At 41.5% G+C, this 26289-nt stretch overlaps 1 protein-coding gene across 3 annotated transcripts in view; it reads right to left on the bottom strand.

Moving 5' to 3' along the window:
* LOC148017227 (uncharacterized) overlaps positions 1-7738 on the bottom strand; it is a 35914-nt gene extending 28176 nt beyond the window's left edge. The window contains exons 1-4 of one of the 3 annotated variants that reach the window (XM_087663122.1): positions 7483-7738; positions 6466-6607; positions 6235-6382; positions 6080-6155 (exon numbers count right to left, since the gene is read on the bottom strand). In XM_087663122.1, the coding sequence (XP_087519248.1) occupies positions 6080-6155; positions 6235-6382; positions 6466-6607; positions 7483-7527 (411 nt within the window). In that variant the 5' untranslated portion in view covers positions 7528-7738. The remainder of the gene's footprint in view (positions 1-6079; positions 6156-6234; positions 6383-6465; positions 6608-7482) is intronic. The other 2 variants (XM_087663123.1, XM_087663121.1) reach the window with 2 other exon arrangements.
* Between the last annotated feature and the right edge of the window lie 18551 nt (positions 7739-26289).

Genomic DNA, 26289 nt, shown 5'->3' with positions numbered 1-26289 from the left:
TTTAGGGTTTGTTCTTTTACCTATTTATAAGCAGCCCCCCTCCCCACTTGATCACTTGTCTTCTTGCAGATTCCAACACTCCTTCTCCCCCGTGGTGGTGCTGCCATCATCATCAACCTGATCTGGTGCCCTCACTGATGCTGTGGGCTGCGTGTAGGAACTGATCAGTCTCCTTCCACCTTCCCGTTTGTATTCAGCATTCATTTCAGTCAGTGCAGATTTCTCTTCCTTATTTTCTGCTTTCTCTCTCTCTCCCCCTCTATGTTCGTATTCCCTCTTCCGCAGCGCACTCTCACATGGTATCAGAGCCGAAGGAGAGTACACAGAGCTGAGATTTACGCAGGAGATCACCATCCTTGCGTTTGCTGCAGCGCCCCCTCAAGAGGCTGCCACGTCATCAACCACCTCTTCCAGCTTGCGTTTTCAGTCAGGGCGGCCACTCCTACAGCTGGGCGACACTCCTCCAGCCTGCGCCTTGCTGTTTTGGCTGTTGTTCCATCTCCAGGCGGCTTGTTTCCTGCTAGCGATCTATTCCCACGCTGCGTTTTGGTATTGGCGGCTTCTGTCTTGGTGCTATTCATCACACAACCTTGCGTTTTGCAGCTCCAGGTGTCTGTAGGCCTCCCCCACCTGCGTTTTGGTGATTGGTGACCATACTACTGGTCATTCTTCAACATCGGCAAAGTTTTCTTTGATGTTTGGCGTTTTGCAAATTGGAAGATGTCTCATCAGTTTACGGGCTTTGATGACTCAGATGACAAGCTTTTGTCTCGACACTCAACTGAACGGAGGCGTGATTTCTATCACGAGGACCATCGTCCAAAGTCTATTCCTCTTTCCCGTCCCCCTTCTATTCATGTATCTCGGCGAGCCCCTTCCGGTGGGCCAAAGATGAAGCCTTTGGTACCCCTTGTACAGGTACCCGTACTTCCTCAGCTGCCCAAAGAGGACCGGTTGGATGGCTCCAACTTTTCTCTATGGTCCTGCAAGGTGGAGTGTATCTTGGACTCCTTCAATCTTTGGGAGCTTGTTTCTGTTCCTATTCCTTGGTCTAAGGTGGATCCCGCAGATGGGACTTTATGGCCTCAAGCAGGCTCCTCGTGCTTGGTACCAGCGGATTGACCGCTTTTTTCTACAGAGTGGTTTTCAGCGCTCCGATCATGACCCCAACCTCTACTTTAGGGTTGTGGGTTCTCTTTGTGTTTTGCTTATCTTGTATGTAGATGATCTTATTATTACAGGGAGTGACACTCAACAGGTGGAGCATACTCGGGCTATTCTACGGCAGGAGTTTGACATGACGGATCTAGGGATCCTACACTTCTTTCATGGTCTAGAGATCTATCAGATGGCACAGGGCATTTTTATCTAACAGCACAGGTATATCTCCGAGCTTCTTTCGGAGTTTGGTGTGGCCGAGAGTCAGCCTATTTCATGCCCCATGGACCCTGAGTCCAAGCTTTTGGCAGATGGAGTTCCCCTTACGGATGCCACTCGTTACAGGTGCCTTGTTGGCTCTCTTATCTGGCTTATTCACACTCGGCCGGATATCTCTTTTGTGGTGGCTTTGTTGTCTTCTTTTATGAAGACTCCTACACATGATCACTGGAGGGCAGCCTTGCATGTTCTTTGGTATTTACAGGGGACTCGATCCTACGGAATCATGTATGGAGGTGGGATTACTCTTTCTGGATGGAGTGATTCTGATTGGGCAAGTGATGTGGGTTCGAGACGATCCACTACAAGTTATGCTTTCACCCTTGGATCCGATGTTGTCTCTTGGAGCAGCAAGAAGCAGCCTACTGTGACACTTTCTTCTACAGAGGCTGAGTATCAAGCCTTATGTACGACCGCTATGGAGGCAGTTTGGCTCCGTCGCTTTTTGCTGGCAGAGATTGGCTTTTCCCAAACAGGACCTACGGAGCTGCACGTGGACAACCACAGTGCCCTTGCTCTGGCCAAGAACCCGGTGTTTCATGCTCGCACAAAGCACATTGAGGTTCAGTACCACTATGTTCGAGAGCGGATCGTGGATTCGGAGCTGGCGGTGGCCTATTGTCCCACGGCGGACAATGCGGCTAATCTCTTCACGAAGCCTTTGCCTCACGCTTCTTTGCTTCATCACATGCGGTTGTTAGGTCTTCAGACCCTCCCAGGATTTTCCCAAACAGGACCTACGGAGCTGCACGTGGACAACCACAGTGCCCTTGCTCTGGCCAAGAACCCGGTGTTTCATGCTCGCACAAAGCACATTGAGGTTCAGTACCACTATGTTCGAGAGCGGATCGTGGATTCGGAGCTGGCGGTGGCCTATTGTCCCACGGCGGACAATGCGGCTAATCTCTTCACGAAGCCTTTGCCTCACGCTTCTTTGCTTCATCACATGCGGTTGTTAGGTCTTCAGACCCTCCCAGGATCTGAGAGGGGGTGTTAGCCTGCTCTATTTCATTCTCAGTCTGTCATCTCCTAGTTGTGAGCTCTTGTCAAAGTCTGGCAAGAGACAGAGGAGCTCTGTCAGTTTATGTGTTGCTGATTTTTGTGTGCATTCCCTTCTCGGGTGGCAGTCAGCCTTTATTGGCTGCTTTTTGTGTCAGTTTGCCAGATTAGGGCCAGTCGGCCAGCTTTTGGGCCAATCAGCCAGTTTTAGGGCTGTCGGCCAGTTTTAGGGTTTTAGGGCTGGGGGACTATTTATAGCAGCCCCCCCCATCAATCCCTTATTCTGTCCTTCAGATTCAACGCACTCTCACAACAGGATCATGTATGGAGAGGGGGTTACTCTCGCCGGTTGGAGTGATTCTAACTGGGTAAGTGATGTGATCTGCTAGCATTTGCCCCCCCTACATGCAAAGGACCAGGAGACTAGCTCTTTGGCAACCTTACTCAGGTCAAGCTTGAAACTTTACATTTTCGGTAGGGTTTGTTACATCCACTATGGAAAGCAAATCCACTAAGGGAATTCGAGATCCACTTTGGGAAAACATAATCCATGATGGAAAATTTTTGCAAAACATTTTGTTTATAGCAACGGAAAGTATATTCTTCTTGCTTCTTTGGCAACCTTTGGTGATCACGATCTTCTTGGTGTCTTTGATCTTCTTTCACTCCTTCTTGGTTTTCATGCCCTCATCCCTTCTGTTGATGCATGGTACTTCTCTTTTAGTCTTCTTGACACAGTCTTTTTGCTTCGTGCTTTTATGATTGCTTTGACTTGACAAGCTCTCTTTTGACATACATGACATAGATTTTGGGATACATGATCTGTGAGATTTATTTGGTTTGGACTCATGGCTCATCATTACATTAGTATTGATCATTTGAGCGTGGTGCAAACAACTCTCTCCGAATGCGGGAAGGTGTGAATGGACTGGTTTTGGAGAAGTGTAGGTGGGAACAAGTGTGGGAGAGGGAGGATGAGCTGGTGTGAATGGCCTTTAATTTAACCTTAGTATTAGCCTTCAGAAAAAAACGAAAAGAAGATAAGCCCTCCACAACCCCTTCTTTATTCTCTGGTTGCAACGCAATGGATGGGGCGGCCAGCTCCAAGGTCTGCTGAAATGAGATTTGTTAAAGATCTTCATTCTTGTCCTCTGTTTCCGACATCACTCTTTTACAATCCTTTATCCTATCACCTGATTGGTTCAGTCTTTCAGTTGATCCCAGCAATCTTTGTCATTGGTCCTTGGAAGTTGCAACGGTGTCAACAAGTCCTACCTCCAACAATTCGTCTTGAGAAGCAAAGTAGCTATTTGTGGATACTAATTTCTTCACTTCCTTTTTCACATTGTTTAAGTTTGACTTGTACTCTCTAAGCTTCGCCAAAAGGGTAAACTTTTGGTTTGGCTGCAAACTTCTGGCTTCCAAGTCCATTCTGCGGATCAAAGATTCTGCTTCCTCCAATCCTGCATTTAACTTTGCAAGTTTTTGTTTCTTTTGTTCTCTAGTAAGAGCCGCCAAGGAGGCACACTTTCTCAAAAGATTGGTGAAGAGCTCGTTGTACTACCTCTCGTAGCCATCGAAGATCTCGCTCATTCTTAGAGGCTTCTCTCTGCTGGACCTTTTGAGATTGAGTCCAAGGAGACCGAACGGGGAGGAATCAGAGATCCTCTGATGCCTTGATCCCTCCCTCCCTTCTTCTTCTGCTACTTGTCCTTTTCAAGGCTGCGGATGCAACATGGTACCGATCCATTTCCTTGCCAAAACCAAGGGTACTAATACACTACACAAGCAAATTGTCTAAAAAGCTTATCCTTGGGCCTCTCTTTTGTCTGCATGTCTCTCTTACACAGTAGAACAACACCACCAACATCACAAGGTAGGAAAGGTCTTTTACAACTCTACCATGTTCCACATAGAAAGAGAGAGAGATTGGAATGAAAATGGACTTATACAAGGAGAAAAATGAAGGAGGGACAAATTGTAGAGCTTATAAAAAAGAAGAAATCACACCACTAGCTACCTAGCTCAGCCATGGCTCTAATACCATGTTGAGAATCATGGACCTCAAACTAGATGAGCTATGGCAGATGCAAATCAAACACACAATACATGATTAGAATGTGAAATTGTAACTCAAGTGAATTAGGTTCCAAGATAGATTAGCTTGGACTCATAAAGACAATCTTGAGTGACTCAAACTGATTGTACCATTACATTGAAATGAGTGTCAAGTACATGCCTTTACAGCTTTTTGGATAGTATCACTTTTCTTCTCTGTTCTTATGGGATTTTGGGTATCTCTTCCTAGAGATTCTAGAGCATACATCTTTGTCATCTCTCTCATACAAAGCCACTTATGGGCAAGCATCTATATCAGGAATCATTTGCTTTTCTCAACATAACATCCATGTTTCGTTTGCATCATTTACTCCATGAGAGCTTATTAAATACACCTTGTATTTTTCTCTAAGTTGTTTGGGTGTGAATGCACCCTATTCACAGGCACTTTTTACCCTCTTGTGGGAGGGGTTTTTTCCTAGTAGTGTGAACACACTTTAGTGTGTAGGTCTATAAAACCTTAGGGTTGTACCTTGTATTCTCATTCTTGTGATTCATTTTAGTGAAGGTACTCTTGCACACTTCTTTGTGTGTCTACTCTCACTCTCACTCTTTACTCCACTTCTTGTCTATCAAGTTGTCCATTTGATCCAACAAATATTTCCCACAATGATCATAATTTGTAGTTTGCTAAATTTGATACTAACATGTCAAACAAGGAACTTTCAAAAGTTGGCCTTATATCAAAAGTGACTGATGATTGTGACCTATGGTCTTTCGAATGGAAGCCTACTCAATTGATTATCCAAAAGGATCCTACAACATTTGCATTATACTCCTCCTTCAATACTACTATTGGATACTTACATTTACCTTACAACTTTGGATATCATGAACAAAGTCTAACAACTTATAACAACAATCTTAGGACCTTGTTAATATGATCCAACCGTCCAATAATGAATGCGCTTCATATTTTGGACCAACTTGTGATCAATATTTGGTCATTGTAGATCTTGTAGCTCAATCACTAAGCAAACACGTCAAATTCTAGGTCAATTTGTTAAATGGATCCTATGTTGTGCAATAGGGCTCATCCCAGATCAATAAATTCTATATGGAACAAGATATGATGCACACATTCCTAGACAATACTTGTTGGATGTATCAAGCGAGAAGATGTTATGGGAAAAAAAAAATTTGTGAAAATATGGTTAACCAAAATCCAACCAAAAAGAAAAGTTTATATTAAGGAATCTCCTGACATGGTGCCTAGAGGATCACCACATGAGCAATATCCCTCCCCCCAAGGGCAAGCCAAGTGTCAAAACAATATCCCTATTGCTAAGTATGCATTATAAATAATCTTGTTGTTGGAGCCAAATACCCATAGAGAGTGATCATGTTAACAAATGCATAAAAATTTCCACTTAGGATGTGGTAGTGCCGCTATTTTGGAGGATGCAGGCCCATGATAAGTAGGTGAACTGCAATGCAATGATAGTGTCCTATATAATTTCACCATAAGATCTCCAAACTTAAAGAGAAAATACAGTTTTTGAAGGTCATAGTTAGACATACTGACTTGGAGCTTTTCAGTGTACTTCTGAAGTTTCCCAAATGGTGTCAGCTCCCTTTGAGCAAATTCCAAGGCACCTGTACTGTTTGAGTATTTTAAAATAATTATAGTGACCCGGACATCTTATAGTGCAAATCTTGTTTGAACTGTTGCAATATTACCAGTTCCTGGCTCGGACAAGCTCAACAAAATGAAGGGTTAAAAGATCAAAGAGAACATCTCTGTTCTTGAGTAGCAGGTCAGGATCCAGCTGATTCAGAAGGTCAATAGCTTTTAATGCATCTCCCTTAAGAGCACAACTGTAAATTGCTGCAAAATTCCACAATAGACAGTCATAAATACAATATTGAGGCAACCTCACCGCAGTTATTTAGATAAGAGAAAAAACTTACTCTTCCGTTTGTCAAGCTCTGTAGCCCAGTCCGCAGTCCACTTCATACCAGTACTGGAAATAAAAGCATCTGCAGTTTCTTTGAAACAATTATGCACCAAATAAGAAAGTACTATTTGCCGCACGTCATCTTCACTCACAGCCTGTTTTGAATGCAAGTTTGAAACATCCATTAGAAATGAAAGAGGCAGAGGATTGCAAAAAGGACTAAGTTGCAAAAGAAAGAAGATAGTAACCAAATACAATCATGAACTTGGAATGTGTGCCAGAATAGCCACACACAGTACAGAGGAAATGCTTCCAAAAGAACTACAAGTATCCATAAGTTTCCTTCCTTTTGAAATGTTGAACTGCCATCTTGTGGCTTCCCTTTAGGGAAAGGCCACACTATCAAGATCATGTTCTAGACGAAAAAGTTGGATGAGAAAGCCACGATCCTGTATTAATTGAAGTTTAACAAAGTAATTGAGTGCACTTATCATAAGTCTAACTTCAAGTTTCACACCGAAAGAAAAACAGAAGCAATGCTGAATTTCATGACCACTGTGAAACAAGGCACAAAAATACCGTCAGTATAGCTGATAGCCAGATTGATGACAAATGTGTGCTGCTTTACTGAAAGCAATGGAATCAAAACATCACATGCATGTGGCAAGAAAGAAGCCTAGTAGAAATCAAGACCAAAACACGATACACTAGGACAGAAACGGCCATATTGAATCCCCACAAGCGTAGGTTCACAATCACTCATCAAACAAAAGAACCAAAAAAAAGAAAGATCGAACCCTAGGTTACTAGGCTTTGAGCCATTACTCCGATATCATTCAACACTTTACATCATAGAAACCCTAGGTTATTAGGCTTTCACCCATTGCTCTGATATCATTCAGCGCTTTCTAACATCCAAACGGACCAAACGGATAAATCAAAGGAACGATCGAACCCTAGGTGACTAGACTTTGAGCCATTGCTCTGATATCGTTCAGCACCTTCCAGGGTAAAGACGGACAACGTTTACCAGGTGTTCATAATCCACGGAATGCAGCTCCATTGGTACTGGCATAGAGAGCAGGTGGCTGTCGTCACGATGAGTCTGCGGCAGCCATGAAATACGCGCCCCTCGACAAGGCTTCGATCTTCAGGCAGAAGTCTGTTATTATTGTTATGTTGTTGTTACAATGTGACCATCGAATGAAAATTATAATGTGGAGCTAGCGGACACATTGTTCTACACACTTCTTCTAAGGAAGGTGCAACATGTGATTTAAATGCAGTAGCTGGGCGTAAATGCACTAGCTGGTGACACCCACTACCGCGCTTCACGCAGTTGGCATCATTGCGAAACTTGCAAGGTGTAGCTTCACATTTTGGTTTATGTTTTCTATATCTTTATTTTTGTGAAACTTTCACATTATGCAACTTTTCGCATCACATCCTTAGATACATCCAGAGCTTAGATGCATGCTTTAGCTAATCCTAACCTCAAGTTCTTGAATTTCTGTAGAACCTACATAAGATTCTGTCACCTTCACTTTGCTCATAAACAATGAAAGTGGCATGCTTTGTGCAACATAACAGTGCACTTTACATGTGCATGCTATCACGTGTGCATGTGTGGGTGTGTATGTGTTTTTTTTGTATATATCAAATGGAATCGCATATCATAAAGTAAATCATACTCGCAAATCATATTTCAAAGAATAAACTATAATCAAAGAAATGTTACAAACACAAAGCATTAAAAGTGCCTTACTCATGTGTGTCCTCATTTGTGCATCTTAAATGATGGTGGAGAAGAGAGAGAGAGAGAGAGAGAGAGAGAGAGAGAGAGAGAGAGAGAGACTATTGGTGGAATTATAGCTAGTGAAGAGAGGGAGATATATCATCTAGTGTAACTATACCTCGTGGGGGGAAAGAGAGTACTTTGAGAGGGCTTTTTAAATTTCTTTTTAATTTCAAATATGCAAAGTTGGCATGTTAATAACAATCATATGAAAGCCGTGTTGGGGGTTTCAAGTCTGGGAGATCTCTCCACGAGGTGTACATGTTTATATGCATTCACTCGATATGTGTATTGATTGAGCTTTTTATCAATACACTCAAGTTTAAGGGGCTTTGGTGGGTATTGGCTTAAAGTCTTCTTGGGTTGATACAAAATGTCTATATTTACATCATGTTGTGCCTTTAAGCGTGTGGACACACTTGCACATGTAAACATGTGTGACATGTGTTTTAGGTACTTATACAAACATATTGACCAACTCCTTGCTTCATGATTGGGGTATTGGCTTAGAGTCCACCTAAGTTGGTTGGAGAATGTGTGTGTGTGTGTGTGTGTGTGTGTGTGTGTGTGTGTGTGTGTGTGTGTGCGTGCTTCGTTATGCTAAACTATGGTTTGGTTTACCCAATGACTATATATGTTAGGAAATTTACTTTTGGCTTTACAAAATAGACATTCACATGATATTATTTATTATGATATAGGGTTTCTATAGAGCAAATATCTACTATGTTTTTCTCTAGCTAGTAACTTAATGTATTTTTTTGAGCGTGTGAACTATGGCAAATGTACGATGTATGAAAACCAAAAAATACACATCTATATGATATAAGAGGGGAAGAAACATGTGAATTGCACCCATATGAATATTATTGCCACATGAAAGAGCTTGAGGAAATATGTTTAAGTATGTAGGCTTTTTTGTTATTATTTGTATAATTGCTCTTGCTATTTTTATGAGAAACTTCTTATTGGCAATCAGGCTAGTATTTTATTATAATTGCAAAGGCTAGTATATTATCTATATTGTTGCATGTCCCCTCTGTGTGTGTGTGTGTGTGTGTGTGTGTGTGTGTGTGTGTGTGTGTGTGTGTGTGTGTGTGTGTGTTAGCCATGGTCATGGTCTCACACTTTATGGATCGTGTATTATGCCCTTAACATGGTTGGACCTTAGTTATGTTAGTCTTATGTGTGAGGCAGCCTCTATTTCTCTCATGAAGTTCATTGCCTCATGAAGTGCAGTTTTGGGGCAGTTGCAAAAAACGTGACATGATGAGGCATTTTGTGTATTCTTCTTATCGATCTGGTAATATGGATGTCTATGCCTGATGTATGATGAATTTATTTGATTATGAAGAGAATCTAGTAGTTGGTGCCATCATCTATGGTGTCTTTGTCTCATTTGCAGCATGTTCTGTGTGTTGTACTTCTCATTTTCTGATCTATAGTGATGAATATAGTATGTCTATGTTTCTATATGGTTAGTTCTGAGTGTCCATGGTTTTTGGATGCGATATTGAGTATTTAACCCGTAAAGCATTCTTTGTCTTGTTATGTATTCTGCATAGATAGGGTAGCAACACTTCAGCGATCTTGCCATCGTCATCATGAACCTCTAGTTTGAAGATTTGTCAAAAATGGCCTTGTTTTATGGAAGAAAACCGAATTTCCTGTATGTAGTTCAAAGGGTTTTCTACATATAGATTGTGTCATTCTTTTCCTAATCATGTGGTGGAAGACCCAATAAAAAATGACTTTGTTTGAGACCACACATTTGAATTTTATGCATGAAGCAGAGGTTGCTGCATGAAGTAGTTTGTTGCATGAAACAATTTTTGTATGGAGCAGAATTTTGTTGAAAGTAGTAAAACAAAATCAGAGCCAATATAATTCAACTCTCCTTATGACGTTCTCTATTTGTGGATGTTAAAGCATAATCAAAATATTTTTCTTTGATGATACATACCTAAAAATCTAGCTGCTTCTTAGAGCAGGGGTAGATTGCTTAAAGCAGCATGATGCAAATTAAAGGTTTAACTTTGCATTTCTACATGTATGTTAGAGAATTACCCATACCTATCAAATGTCATTCTAACCCGAAGCAAATCCAGATAATTAAGGGAGTTATTGGCAGGACAACAACAAGGATTATTGCGGAACAATGGTGGGGAAGCAAGAGGAATTGACACCTGGGATGAGGAGGAGTTTCCATATTTTGGAGAAGGGGTCTAGGATATCGGTACCTCTATTGATACCATTACAACATATCATTCTCCTGCCACATCTAATGAATCTCCTCTGAGTCCCATTGAAGAGGAAAATGGAATACCTAAATTGGATTATCTTTCAACTCCTCCTAATAGAGTAGCAAAAAGATTGTACCATTTTATTGAGGACTAGAGTACTTACAACAAAGAAGTCTCTTAGTTTTGACCCCTTGCCTCCAATAAAGAGGAAGAAGTCAAGAGCTATGAATCCTAATCCACCACTTAACCCTAAGGTTAGGGCATCTAAGTTCTCTAGTAAAAAGAAAGAAGATCCTGACTCTTATGTTGCACAGTTTCAGACATGCTGGGTGGCTAATGGCTTCCATAATATGTTTGGGGATCAAGTTAAACTACAGCAGTTTGCAGCAGCTTTTAAAGGCAAAGCTATGGATTGGTATAATACATGTGATGCTGGGCACTTCACTACATATGATAAATTGAAGAATGTTTTTTTAATAAGATTTAGAAATATATAAGACTGCTCAAGATATTTTACAAAAGTTGAAGCAAATCAATCAAAAGAATATGTTAGTGCAAGATTATGCCCAAAAATTCAAGAACCTAGTTAATAGGTTGAATCAACAAGATAGGCCTTCATTGGATTTGCAATACTCATACTTTGTTAAGGGGTTGGATAAGGGTATTGCAGGAGCCATTGCTAATGTAGAGGTGGAAAATAATAATACCATTGATGCATTGGCTGAAGCAGCACAAAGAGTGGAAAAAAGGTTTGGTATGAGTAAATCTAAGAAGAAGAGTAATCGCAGTTCTTCAAATTCTGAAGCAAAATATTCTAATTCAGATGATAGTACTGATGGTGAGGATAACTCATCAGGTTCTGAGATAGATTCTGAATCAAGTGATTCAGATGATGAAAATAGTAAAAGAAGGCAAAGATGGCATAAAAAGAAATCTAAGAAGGATAAGAGTTATTCTAAGGGTAAGCAGAAGGGGAAAGAGAAAGAGGACAAAACACCCTTGGAAAAAAGATTGGAAAAGAAAATCAAGAAGTAGCTGTTGGAGATGGGAGTAATGACCGCTTCCAAGAATGTGAAGTCATGTAGTATATGTCAGAAAGTTGGCCACATGCTGGTACAACCCAACAATGCGGAATACAAGACAACATACATCACTCCTAGTGGAACCAGTAAATCAAATTGTACCAAAAATGGTACAACAAAGAGGATTTAGAGGCTTTGGAAGACAAGGTCAGCCACCTAAGCAATGGGGTAATGACCAGTCACAACAGTGGGATAATGTTCAATAGAGACAATGAGGGCCTTGCTACTATTGTGGCGAGCAGGGACATATGTTAGGACCTAACTGTGAATTATGGGTACGCCATAGGGCTAAAAGGGGAATGCAGACCAAGGAGCAGCAAGAAATGCAACCTGCAGGACTACCTCGTGGACACGCATCACCCGCAGCAGTAGTCCTTGTAGAGTTACTTGCAGAAGCCATGGAGAGCCACGCAGTAAGCCATCAGTTGAACCAGCAAGGTCAAAAAGTGTTACAAAAAAGAAGTGCCATGCAAGGGTGTTTTAAATGTAACTAGGCATGGTTTACACTCATAGGTGGGCTGTGATTGCTCCAATTGTATAGTTATGGAAGATTGTCTGAATGAGATAGTAGTTTTTGGCCATTACCATGGCAAAAGCTAAGCAAAAATTTAATTGGGAAGATCAGGAAAAGGCTCGGGAAGCGGCCTCCAATGAAGTCATGAAGTTGCAAAAGAAGCAACACTCAAACCAACTTAAAGCTATAAAATTGCCTCATGAAGTTCAAGATAGTCAACTGCTTCATGAGGAAAATCAGCAACATATGTTTATGACAGGAATGTAGTTCAATATGCAGCCTCAAAGTTTGGACCCGTATGAGGCATTGCATGGTTCCCATGAGTTGTTTGCTACATTAACTAAGTCTTCATTACAGCTAACTTTGGAACAAAACCTTGATTTAATTCCAAGATAAAAGGAAAAGCTTCTAGTTAAGACTATGTCAAACCAGGATAAAGTGTTGACAAACTATGCTATAGATAGGAAACATACCTCAGAATGTCAAGCAATGATTCCCACATAGATGGAGGTGGTAGATTACAAGGTTCCGACTATTCAAGTTGAATACTTGGGTAGCAAGTTTGATGATGTCCTTCTAGATGGAGGTTCAGGAGTTAACATTTTGCCTGAAGAAATGTATCTGGCACATAAATTGCAAGGACTTGTGGCAGCACCGTTTCAAGTTAAAATGGCATATCAAAGAAGACTTCAGCCATTGGGAATATTATAGAATCAGATTATTCGGGTAGCCGGGTTGAAGTTCAAAGTCAGTTTTGTTGTTCTCCGCATGGAAGGTTTAGGGGATTCATATAATATGCTGTTGGGGAGACCTTGATTTGGATTAGCCAATTTGAAGCAGGATTGGGATTCATCAGATACAGCAATCATTCATCATGGAAGTAAGGAGGTCAAGTTGTCTACAATTAATCAAGTTATTTTGAAGGCCAAGTACCGTCCATTAGTTGCTTAGACAATCAATGTTGCACCTGAGATTGAAGATGATGAGGAGGAACTTTTTCTACAATCTAATCCTACAATTGTACCAGTCTTTGCAGTGGATATTGAAAAGATTTTGTCCCAGTATAGTGTATTTCCAGTAATATCATCATTAGAAGTGGTTTTACACACAGAACATGACAGTTATCCCATGCAGCAACAAAGTAATTTTATTCAGCAAAATAGTTGCCCCATGAAGCAAAGCAGTGGCTCTATAGAGTAGAGTAGATGAGTGCGTGCGAGAAGCGAGCTTTTAGAGTGAGCTTTTGAGCGAGCTTTTTTTGGCAACCTCAAGTTTTATTCCACATAGTCCACTTGGTCCTCTTTTTCTTTTGGACATATAGCAAGCACCAATGTTGCTCCTCCATTGCTGCCACCACCACCACCACCACCATCGCTACCACCACCACCGCCACCACCACCACCATCACATCTTACTCTCCCCCTCCTCATTAAAGCCACAACCGATTCTCCTCTCTCTCTCTCCTCATATGTTGGGGACCAACTAGCCACATCTCACTCCCCTTCAATAACATTACCGCCACTAGCACTGCCACTACACCACCACATCTTACTCTCCTCTTCCTCATCAGAACCACAATTCATTCTCCTCTCTCTCTCTCTCTCTCTCATATCTTGGAGACCCACAACATGCATCTCCCTATCCTCCTCCCCCTCAATAGCACCCTCTCTCTCTCTCTCTATCTCTCTCTCTCTCTCTCTCTAACAACACATTAGTAGTTCTCTCTCCTTCATTGCTTTGCATCACTACATTAAGCTTGTGTGATTAATTTTATAACATTATCACAATGTTAGTGGTTAAATTACACATACACAAGCAATATCACACTCCATATACATTCACATCTCCCCTCTCTCGATTATTTATATATATGCTATAATTACATCATGATGCATTAGTACTTCTATTGTACACATATAAGCAAAACCAGATACACTTACACATTCCTCTCTCTTTCTCTCGTGCGTGCTCTCTCTCTCTCACACATATGTTAGGGACCTCACTCCCCTCAAAAACATCTCTGTCTCTCTGTCTCTCTCTCTCTCTCTCTCTCTCTCTCTCTTTCTCTCTCTCTCTCTCATATGTTGGGGATCCCATGGCATCCATTTCCCTCTCCTCCTTTCTGAATAACAACCTCTTTCTCTCTCTCTCTCTCTCTCTCTCTCTCTGTCTTTTTCACCCCCAACTCTGTCATTTATCATCTCTCTCTCTCTCTCTCTCTCTCTCTCTCTCTCTCTCTCTCTCTCTCTCTCTCTAACAATGAATTAGTAGTTCTCTCTCAACTCATTTACATCACTAGATTAATCTTATGTGTTTATCTTTGATAATATTATCACAATGTTAATAGTTCAATTACGCATGCATATGAGATATCACACCACAAATACATTCACATCCCCCCTCTCTTCTTTGCACATATTTTATAATTACATCTTGATGTGTTAGTACTTTAGTTATGCACACACGAGCAAACTATAGACACATCCACTTATACTTGCACATTGCTCTCTCTCTTCCTCATTTGATTAGGCTTACATATAGATTGAAGTTATGCATTCATTTACAGTAGACCCTTGCAAACAATTGCTTCACAATCTCCATAAAATATAGCTCTGTATTACTTCATTACTTGTAGTTGTTATTCCTTTCAAGAATTCTTCATTTTAAACTCCAAACTTCAACAATCAAATATTTTAATATACTAATATATTTCACATTATACTGCATGAACTTACTACAAAAACAAATTTCAAAATCCACAAATACATTTGCACGTTAGTGAACTACTATATGCAAAGTAAATTAATATATTTTTTGCAAACATTAAATATCAATCCAGCTCCATTGCAGGAGGGTGAAATGGGTGTTCTCTAACAAACTCCTAGACTCCCTCGTGAAAACTTACTAGCTCATTCAAACATGAAAGCATGTATTTCAAGAGGATGATATTCAAGGGATTTTCCTCAGTCAAATAGAGAAGCATCTATTTGAAGAGGATGGTATCCATGGGATTTCTTGAAATGTAAATGGATATGTAAAGGAGTTACGTGGGTTACATTGCATTTTCTTTATGCTATCATCCACAAAGAGCATCATTGTAGGATTAAAGTGTGGCCAATCAATGTCATCCAAGCATTTTAGAAATTGTGGCTTCACCTTGACTCCTTATTGAAGAATGAGTTACAAGAACAAATGCACTGTAGATATCACTTTTCTACAATCAGCCATATTCTCTTTTGAAGAAGACATAAAAGTGTGACATATTCTAAAGAATACATATTGAATTACTCACCAAGAATCTGGATCCTTATGTCTCTTGCACATTTTTTCTTCGAGTATTCTTGGTATAATGTATTCTCGTTGGAGGAAAATTAACCTTTACGTAGTCGAGGTAAGATAGGACATCTTTGTACACCTCCTTGTTCCACTGTTGCTCAATTTGGTGATCCTTATATATGAGCTACTCCTTCTTCAAGTGCACCTAATCCCTGTATTTCCTTGGCAAAGTTTGCAACATCCCCTTCTCCAATTGCCTATACATGAACCTACCATTCATAGTTGTATTACATATAGAGAACACATTGACAAGATACCATTGTAAATATACTTCTATAGAAGGATATGGAGTTATGCTTGTAGAGAAGTCTCCATGCTACTAACTTGCATGACTTCTGAGACTCAATATCATCATTTGGTTTGAAATTCTCTTTATCTCCTATGTGAACTAGAAGAACAAAACTTTATCCACTTGAATATTGTAGTAGTTTCCTAAAGAGAGAGAGAGAGAGAGAGAGAGAGAGAGAGAGAGAGAGAGAGAGAGAGAGAGCTTTGAATCACAAATCCCCTACATCATCTCTCTAAGGGGACATGAAATTTTTTGTTGCTAGACAGGGATTGCCCGCAACCCCTTCTCGGTGAAAAAATTTTAGAAGTTGCCTCAATCTCTCTAAGGGGACTTATGAAATTTTTTTTGGCTAGGAAGGTTGTTGATAGCTCCATGTTTAGTTTAAAAAATTTAGAGTGGACTTGTGAAAAAAAATTTCACCAAGAAGGGGTTGTTGACAACCCCTTGTTCGACAAAAAAAATTTTCACGTCCCCTCAAAGAAATGATGGAGGAGACTTGTGAAAAAAAAATTCATCTCAAAAAGGGGTTGCAAGCAATCCTCTTCTTGACAAGTTGCTAGCAACCCCCTTCTCGACCAAAAATAAAGTCAAAGCAAGTCACATAATCTCTCTCTCTCTCTCTCTTCTCTCTCTCTCTCTCTCTCTCATTCGTCTTTGTGTCTCTCTCCCCTCTCTTTATATTTCTATTTAGTAATTAACTAAAAAATGATTAGTACTTTAGGTATTACCTAAGCAATAAATTAAGTTTTTTGCATTGTGTATTTGGAAAAATAAAGACCTTATCAAAGATTTAATTTTTTAATACTATTGAAATTATAATTAAAATGTGACTTCTTAGTCTAATTATACTTGGGCTAAAAATTTTTAAATAGAGGAATTTGATCTAAGTTAGAGAGAGAGAGAGAGAGAGAGAGAGAGAGAGAGAGAGAGAGAGAGAGAATGTGTATGTATATTTTGATAAAGGTCCAAAGTTATTAATGTAAGAGAAGCCCAAAGATAGTATTATATTATTATAGGAGAGAGTTGCTATAATTGTTTTAAGCCATGCACATAGAGAGAGAGAGAGAGAGAGAGAGAGAGCTTTGAATCACAACTTCCCTATCTCATCACTCTGAGGGGACATGAAATTTTTTATCGCCAGATAGGGGTTGCCAACAACCCCTTCTCGGTGAAAAAAATTTAGAAGTTGCCTCCATCTCTCTAAGGGGACTTATGATTTTTTTTTTGCTAGGAAGGTTGTTGATAGCTCCATGTTTAGTGAAAAAAATTAGAGAGGCTATTGTCTAAAGATATGTAAGAAAAGTCCAAAGATAATATTGTAATATTGAATATTTGATAAGCTATTAATATGTAAGAAAAGTCCAAAGATAATATTGTAGTATTGAAAGAGAGAGAGAGAGAGAGAGAGAGAGAGAGAGAGAGTATGTGTGTGTGTGTGTGTGTGTGTGTGTGTGTAGGTGTGTAAATATCCAAGGCTATTAATGTAGGAGAGGGTCTAAGGTAGTATTATAGGAGAGAGTGCTAGAAAAATTTGAAGCCAAAGAAGGGGACGCCAAATACTACAATACTACTTTTGCTCTCCTACATTAATTTGAAAAAGGTACCTCTCTATCCAAACTACTTTTCATATTTCTTTCTCTTCTCTCTTATTAATGATTTTTAAAAAGACACATCTTTCTTGTCTCTCATCAATAATTATTTTTATCTCCTCTCTCTCTCTTATCCAAAAGCTATTTTTATCTCTCTCTCCTCCCTCTCTTCTCCATTGAGTCCTAAAACCCTTCCATTAAAATTCTTTACATTCAAAGTATCTAAAATATATTTGTTATTTTAAAGACTAGGCAAACCATTAATGAATTACCTAGTTAAGGTGGATTAGAGTTTATATGAGCAATAATATTTAAAGCTATGTCTTTAGTTCTCAAATATACACTAGATAAACCTATCTTGATTGTTCTCTCTATGTGTATGTGTGTGTGCATGCATGCATGCATGCGTGCATGTGTGTGTGTGTGTGTGTCTCATTAAAAACCTATTTCTTTATCTCTCTCATTAATATATATACATATGTATGTGTGCATGTATTTATGTGTGTATATTAGAAGTTTTAACACGTGCACACACACATATACACACATATGATTAGTTCAAAGAAGTATAACTATATTTTATAGCCTATGAGTATTAATATTTCAACAACATGGTGTCAACTTAGTAAAGACATGCACAATGAGAGACCAAGATGATGGTCTCTCTCTCTCTCTCTCTCTCTCTCTCTCTCTCTCTCTCTCTCATTAAGCATATTGACTGAGCATCGAATTTATACTTGTTTTCACCAATCAATATCCCTTTTTGCCACTATAATAAATAATCCAAAAATATACAAGCTTTAATAATGAGTGTTTATTTTTTAACCAATGATCAATAAGGTTGCTAGAGCCATGTATAAAGAAAAATGTTTAGTGAGTATTTGGAATGGATGCAAATGAAGATATGTTTATACATCAACCCATGCTTACCGAAGAGAACTTATATCTCATATTTGGAAAGAGAAGAACTTTTCTAACGTCGCCATAGTGTGATCAACAAAGCAAAGACTTTGCTAATTGTTAGAGTAAATGCATTTTATTTTATTGAGAAAATACAAACATATATCGCTTTGGTTAGCTATGATAATATTTTACTATCATTATTAGTCAATTTGCGAAACAATAGTACACTTACCAAAGATAAACGTAATATGAATCTAGATCCGGATTGCTTGCAGAAATTGTTTTGTATTGTAAATATGAGAGAGAGAGAGAGAGAGAGAGAGAGAGAGAGAGAGAGAGAGAGAGAGAGAGAGAGAGAGAGAGAGAGAGGACTATTTATAAGTAAAAACGAACTATTTCTTGCGACACATGTCATAATCCAATGTAAAACAAGTTCTATTAAACTTAGAGTACTCGTAAAAATACTTTTGTATTGCAAATGAGAGAGAGAGAGAGAGAGAGAGAGAGAGAGAGAGAGAGAGAGAGAGAGAGAGAGAGAGAGAGAGAGAGAGAGAGAGAGAGAGAGAGCTATACATAGGTAAAGAGAGAATTGTTCATTGGAACACATGTCACAAGACAATAATGTAATACAAGTTCTATAGATTTGGAGTGCTTGCACAAATGTTTCTAGATTGCAAACATGAGAGAGAGAGAGAGAGAGCTATTTGTTAAAATACCATTTATAATATAATATAATATAGATTCTATCAATCCATAGTACTAGCACAAATTATTTTTGGATTGCAAAAGAGAGAGAGAGAGATGGAGGTAGTGGTGATGGTGAGATAGGTGGCATAATGAGAGAGAGAGAGAGAGAGAGAGAGAGAGAGAGAGAGAGTGTGTGTGTGTGTGTGTGATGTATGAGTGAGTGAAGGTGGTGGCGAGGGTAGTGATGGTCGTGGTGGTGGTGGTAGAGCTAGCAATGGTGTAGTGGGAGCTCACGCTCAACTGCCAAGACCCATGGACCGCTTATTGCTTCAAGTGTTTCAAGCGAGCTCTAATGGCTATCTCTCACCTAGCCGACACGCCGTCGATCCTATGAGCATAGTGAGCTTACCTTCATGCTGATCGAGTTGCCTCCTCTCTCGCACACTCTGATAGCTCCACGATCCAAGTGCAAGCTTCAAGCAAGCTCCATCCTCCTACTCCAAGCTCCAAGCTCCATCGCCGTGAGCAATATAAGAGAAGAGAAGAAGAGGGGAGAAGATGGAGAGCTTCTTCACCCCACGGTCCCTCACCCTCACGCGTTCACTCTCTCGCACTCTCACACTTCCTCTCTCAAACACAAGCTCAAGCAAGCAAGCAAGCAAGAAGAAGAAGAAGAAGAAGAAGAAGAAGAAGAAGAAGAAGAAGAAGAGGAGAGCTACTTTTGGCCATACACAAGAATGAGCTTCTCATTCACTTTTCAACTTTATATACAAAACCCTAAATCCCTTTTGGGCGGTCATCCCCTTTTCCCCTTTTTTACATGGCCGACCGTAGCCTAGGCCCTTTTTCCCATTGTCCTTCTATCTTCCTAGCTTCCTTTCAACCGCCCGTCTACATTTACAAATTGCACGGGTGAGAGCTCGGCGCTCCTTGAATTAAACCATGATGCGCTTGTACTCTTTTACAAAAGTTTTGACTTGCGCTTTTCCTTGTGCGCCTTTCTCCCTTATTTAGGACTCTTCTCCTTGTGCGTCTTTGTCTTCCATTTCTCTTTGCCTTGGCCTTTGCCTTTGTCTTCTGCTTTAGCTTTTCCAGATTTTCCACATTCGTTCATTTGAGGGTTAACATTACCCCCCTCCTAGACGAGTGCCAGTCCCATGGCACTCACCATCGTAGGTAGCAGGCGTTAGCATGCACCGAAGATGTGGGTGGCAAGGATGTCTGTGGTTGCTATGGTGGAGTGTTGGTAGTGGTGGGGAGGAAGCTCGTTGGGGGCACGTTGGTGGGTTAAGTGGTAGGTGGTAGGGCAATGGGAGTTGGTGGTAGGGCTGTTCTTCGGGGGGGTTGCACTGATGGAGTACAAGTGGTGGTTTGTTGGGGATTCTATACATGATGATTCTTGCCACAGGGTAATAAGGATAGAAATTCAGAGTTGAGTGTTGATGAAGAGCGAATGACACTTTCGTTGGAGTCTTCAATACATGCAATTGAAAACCTCTCATAGGTGGTTTCTCCCCAGGGGTAGTGCCTATCTTCTTTATCGTGCACAAGACATAGTTTAATTAGTTTGGGAGACAGGTCGAACTCTAAGCAAGCTGAGAGTATTATCCTGCACTTGAGGACCCAAACTGTGCATATACTTCGGTGCAGATATTATGTGAGTGCTCGTGCATACTTAGATATTACGTAGGTAGGAGACCGCGGGCTAGTTTCTCATAACAACATGTGGATGAAGCAAAGTCGTCCATGGTAGGAAGAAGTACATGTGAAGGTGTATGCGACATCCTGTGCATTGTGATTGCATGACATAACATAAAAAACACAGGGATATTGCACTATCGGTAGTAGCTGGTAGACATTGGGCCTGTGCGATGAGGACAATGCACTTTTCATGGCCATTCGTGCAGTGCTTACCACAATTGATTGCAATGGTATTAAGGCAGAGTGCAAGAGGGAATTGTGTAAACCATAGGTAGGGGGCTAGGGGACTAGGGACGGAGCCAACTGACCAAGGTCACTAGACGCTCCTAATTTGAGGACCCCTAGGTGCTGTGTTGTGATCATGGGTGCTTCTTATCTTTTCGTTCTTTCATTTTATTTTATTTTCTTTTTTTTGTTTTTTTGTTTCTTTTTCTTATGCCTTTTTTCTTTCTTTCTACCTCTTTTTTTTTTTTTTGACTTGCCTAAGTACAACCATTGCAATATGTTGAGGCTATCAACCTTTCAATGGGTTGGAAAATGTCAAGCTTCGAAGGCTCAGGAAATGGATATGACAGTGATGATTGTGTCCTAGCCTTGTTGTTAGAGAAGTCGTTGTTGCGATGTTGGTACGATTGAGGTAATAACTGTCGTGAGCTCACTGTAGAGCTTGACCCAAGAAGAGAGCCTAGCCCATGACCATGCTTTGGTTCGTGCGATGTGGGCACTCACAAGGGTGATTTTTCGCATTCGACAGTGTGGCTTTGTTGCGGTTCTTTGTGCAGTTGGTGGTCTTGCAGTGACTTGGGCATTGAACACGTTTGCACGAAGACCTATGTCATCCTGCATCCACTTGTCACTTCATGAGAGCATATGCAATTCGCATGCGTCAAGTACAACGAACAAATGCAATCATGTCAAGATATAACTTTTCAAAATGCTATGATGCTGATTGTAATGCCTATTCCAATGCTTGTTAAAGACGTGGCATATATTAACGATAGGTAAAGGAAGTGTGTACAAGTGGGGAGCCTGCCTCTTTAATCATCAAAAGACAAAAAGTTATGGCAGGATGGCTTGTTAAGTTGCTTGTATATCATAGGGGCTACTCAATTTACACAAGGCGGGGTGAGTTCGGGTGGTTAGGCGAGTGAGGCTCTGCTGGTGAGGGGCGCCTGTGAGGTTGGGCACGGAAGATGTCGGTCGGGACCTGAATGGTGTAGTCTCTCACTGCGACCGTTTCCAAGATGCTTTTGAACAATGCATCGAATTCTTCCTTGTCTCGAGCTGCCCTTTCAGCCTTTGAGCACTTGGTGCCCGAGCGCCTGTTGGGGACTTGCACAACCGGTGTTGCCACACCTTGTGTGCTTCTTTGAGCTTCTACTCCCCTGACCTGGGGATTCTTAGGCCTACATCCGGGGCGGTGTCGCTTGGGACCTTGTTTCTTTGCATACCTTTTGAGAGTAGGCACGTAGCGCACTGACGGAGGGGCGTGTGCTGCATGTTCCCGTGGAGAGCAGAGAGTGTCTTTGCAAGCCAGCTGCCCTAGGTGCTCCATGTCTTCCTCGTAGGGGGATCTGCAAGATGTGAACCAAGGATTAGGCCTTGATATAGTATAAAACCATTCGCATGTAAGGGATTATAGTGTGGGTTATCAAGCGCATATGACGAGAAGGGGAGGGGTGAGGCATGCAGTGCTTGTTGTAGAGGGATAGCCCCCATGATGATGTTTATTTAGCCTCCAACCATTAGTAGATCTTGGCTCATGGTAAGTTACGTGGATTAGTGGTCATGGATTGGGGCAGGGCTCATCCTTGGAAGGATAGACCGGAAAGGGAAAAAGGTGTATAGAAGGGATTGCACCCTGTCTACACCATCAGAGATGTTGGTCAGGGTTTCCTATGGTGGTAATGAGGGGTGCATGCCCTCCGCCCGGAGGTGAAAATGGTCACACAACTTCTAAATATGTGGTGAGAGGAGGACCTGACGAGCTTAGCCTGTTGACCCCAACTCTTCTCCCTGCGCTTGACTATTATTGCTTGTGTGTGTTGATAGTGTTTATACAGGGTCACAAAATTCATTGTTTATTTATATACATATCCCTGAATCCATGTCACTTTATGAGGATAAAAGCCAATTGTAGAACTCTAGATTGTACTGGAGCATGGCACACGCATCTAGTACTCGTGGCAGCTTACTCAATACCGATAGATATTTTGCAACATCGAGTAGCATGGAACCTTGTCCGAGTCTACTAGCAACATGTAACTCCTCCTTAGTGAGAACCTTATCAAACAGAGAGTTCTCTTGGATAGGTTCAGCTAAGTCCGTACCCTGAATGGCAGTCAGTACTCGAAGAGAAGTTGGTGCCACATAGGTTGGGTCTCTTTGAGACCACCATTTGGCCAATTGCTCCTCTGAGACTGTCATGATCTGGGCTCCTAGTTCGGCCATTGCAACACGATTTTCACACCAACGCTATTCAAATTGACTTCGGCCCTCTAGTCGCTTTAGTTGCTCTATCTCTAAGAGATTTGGTTGGCAGAGCGCATCATTGAATGTGATAGTTAAGCGTAGTTTGTCGGCTTCCTCGCTAGAGATGAGTCGCATGCGTTCATACAGGAGCCTGCTATATTGCTTGTCAAGATGTTCTTGCTCTTTCCAAGATAAGGGAAATGGCAAGTATTCTTCGAGCTGCTCTTTAGGGAATGCTTGCATGTTTACCAGGATATAGACACGTGCAAACACTTTGAGCTTAGCATCCAACTCAGTTAAGCACTCTGTAACACTTCTATGTTCAACGAGGGCTTTCTCAATCGCTATCTCATGCAAGGTTCTAGGGGTTTGCCTGGGCTTTAGCGTAGCTGGGGGCACATGCCTAGACGCGCAAGTTTGGCCAATGCTAGGATTTCTTATGCTCTTGGGTTTTCCATGTTTCTCCTGAGGCTTCGTTATTGTGTCATGGTTCTCCTTGGATGTGATTGGTATAGGTTTGTCACCCTGTTGTGACAACGTTGTATCCACTCTTGATTGGTTAATGCAAGTTCTATTGTCGGTGGATTGAGTGTTGCAAGCAGCCATTGATGGTAACAACTGCTTTGATTTTTCAGAGCACACGGATGTGTCTGAGGTTTCACCATTATTAGGAGAGGCATCAATGGGTTCATTGGTGGATGGACTCGATGCTTTATTCATAAGCTCTCGAGCGCTCTTCGTCTCAATGTTCTTGGGGTCCACAACCACCTGCAACTGTTGTTGTTTTCGTTGTTTTCTCCTCTTTTTCTTGGTCAGTGAAGGTGCATCTCTCAACGACTTAGGATCCTGGACTAGGTCAACTATTGATGTGCTTGGTTGGGTCTCAGCATTTCCTTTCTTAGGGTGTCCTCATGGGACATAGCCGTGGCCTGCTGAATAGTCTCGCCAGGTTGTGAGGGTACAACTGTTTCCCTTTTAGGAGAGTCTAGCTCTTTAGCCAATTTCCATGTGTTTAACTCCTCCAGCCTAGGCTTTAGGCACTTTGGAAGTGCTGGAGTTGTCAAGGAAGTTGGTTGCGACACCTCCTTCACAGGTAAACTGCTAAGGACACGTTCTGCAAGGGGCATTGTCATAGCCAAGGGCTATGACTGATGTGATCCCTGATTGGAAGTAGTAGCGACTAGTCCAGTGGGCTGGCTACTCTTGGTGGATTGCGGTGTCAAGTCCCTAGGGCGATCGGAAGTGGTGACACGTCTTTTGTTTCCCTTTGAGCATTCATCTGTGTAGATCGACGAGCATGAGTTGATCTGGTCACATTGGGTTGCACACGCATATCCTTGGGCGGAGAGCTACGGCTAGTGTCATGTCCCCCCTCTTGGATATTTGGAAGCTTTGATGGAGATAGAGATTGGAAGTGAGCAACCATCATTGACGACCGCTGTTGTGCTTCTTGTGTCTATTTGGAAAAAGAGGATGTAGGAGATCTAGGACTCTTAGGTGGACTTGGCACTGGCTGAATGATATGTTCGAGGTTATTAGATGATTGTGCCATTTGCTTTGTTGAGCGATCAGCCTTGCCGTAATGTTGTGCCTATGATGCCTGTTATCCTCTTGGAAAATCAAAGGCTCTTTGAGCACTAATGGCTTTTGTGCATGCTCAATGGCTACATATGACATCTTCTTATTAAGCATGTTAGACTGAGGCTCTTTCTTTCGAACACTCATGTCTGGTTTCTTGTCTCGAGACCTAGAGTTTCTCTTAGATTTCCTCCTGTGCTTCGTTGCTTTTGATGCAATCTTGCCTTCAGTTGATAGAGATGGTTTAGCAGGGGATTTTGGTACCCAAATCTATCGGTTACCTGCGTAATACCCTTGAGCACGTAGCAACGCTTTGGATATCCATTGCGGCGTTGTGCTGACCCTCCATCAATGCCTTCGTCTATAAGGCTTGGGCTTCTTTTGGGGTCTTCTACGATATTTGTAAGTCCAACGCCCGTCTTTGGCATTGTCTCTTGACCTTCTTGTTTCAAGCATGGTCTCACTCACTGGTTCTCGTTATTCAACCTGTGCTTGTATCAACTCTTCCAACAAGTCCTTGCTCTTGTTAGTAGGCTTGACTGTTACGTCAGCACCTTCCTTACCTTTCCCTTGAGGTTCGATGAGGTCACCCTTGCTAAAGGTTGAGACTATCCTCACACCCGGGAGTGTCAAGTGTATCCTCTATGTCACCCTCACACCCAAGCGTGAGGTCACCCTCACACCCAGGAGTGTCAGGTGTATCCTCTGTGCTACATAGTCAGCCTCACATTTGGTCACCCTTTTGAAGGGTCTTCCCAGGAGGGTTTCCTTACCATATTTAATACTATTTGGAGGAATATGAAATAGGATAGACAAGCTTTTAGTTTCAATTGTTGCAAGGATATTGCACTTCCCTATGAGTGCTTGTGGAGGTCCCCCATAAGGGCTAAGAGTTGCATTAGTCGATGTGAGCTCTGGTTGGCCTAGTAGGGTCCATGCCTCATAGGTCAAGACATTAAAATTTGCTCCTTCATCAATTAGAGCATCGATAGTATGCTCTCTTTCCACGGTGAGTTTGACCCTAAGATAAGCAGGTGGTACTATGTCTTCATCTTCCGGGTCTTGGCTTGTAAATTTAAGCCTTCTGACAAACGCTCTTGAGTCCCCAACTGCACGACCAAATGTGGATTCTCCATTGATGTCTTGGCTCGTCACAGTGCAGTGCTATTCAAGGAGCATCTATTGTCAGGACTGTCATATCTAGTCATTCTCGCTATAGTAGGTTGATGTTGTTGCTTTCCACTTTGACTAGATGCAGTCTGAATGCAACATGTATGTGTTTTTGCAGTGTGGCCTTTTTGCCCTTGTTGGCTAGATTGGCCCATTGAGATTCTAGGGTCTCTGTTTCTCTTGGTTCGGGTATGGGCTTTTGGTTGCTCTTTTGTCAATGAGAATCCATGTTCGTGTAAGAGCCATTACTACACTAGGGTCTAATTTGGAGGATCTGTCTCACGACACACGTTTTCTCTCCAACCTACTTGGGGGAGGTGCGGAGGGGGCAGAGTCCCCTCTGCGGGGGTCCGTGGGGGGTAGTCCCCCCCAGCCCGTAGGGCCGTTATAGTAAACACCATGTGCAATTTGGAGGACCATTTAGCCAAATTTTGAACTACTTGCTCTAAGTTTCAGCCTAGTGATGGATCTGTGATAT

The sequence above is a fragment of the Lygodium microphyllum genome, chromosome 22, assembly GCF_053477565.2.
Source record: "Lygodium microphyllum isolate KBCC chromosome 22, Lygodium_microphyllum_v1.1.10, whole genome shotgun sequence".
NCBI lineage: Eukaryota > Viridiplantae > Streptophyta > Polypodiopsida > Schizaeales > Lygodiaceae > Lygodium > Lygodium microphyllum.
The sequence above is the reverse complement of the archived record's forward strand: the minus strand, read 5'-3'. Positions and strand labels throughout refer to the sequence as shown.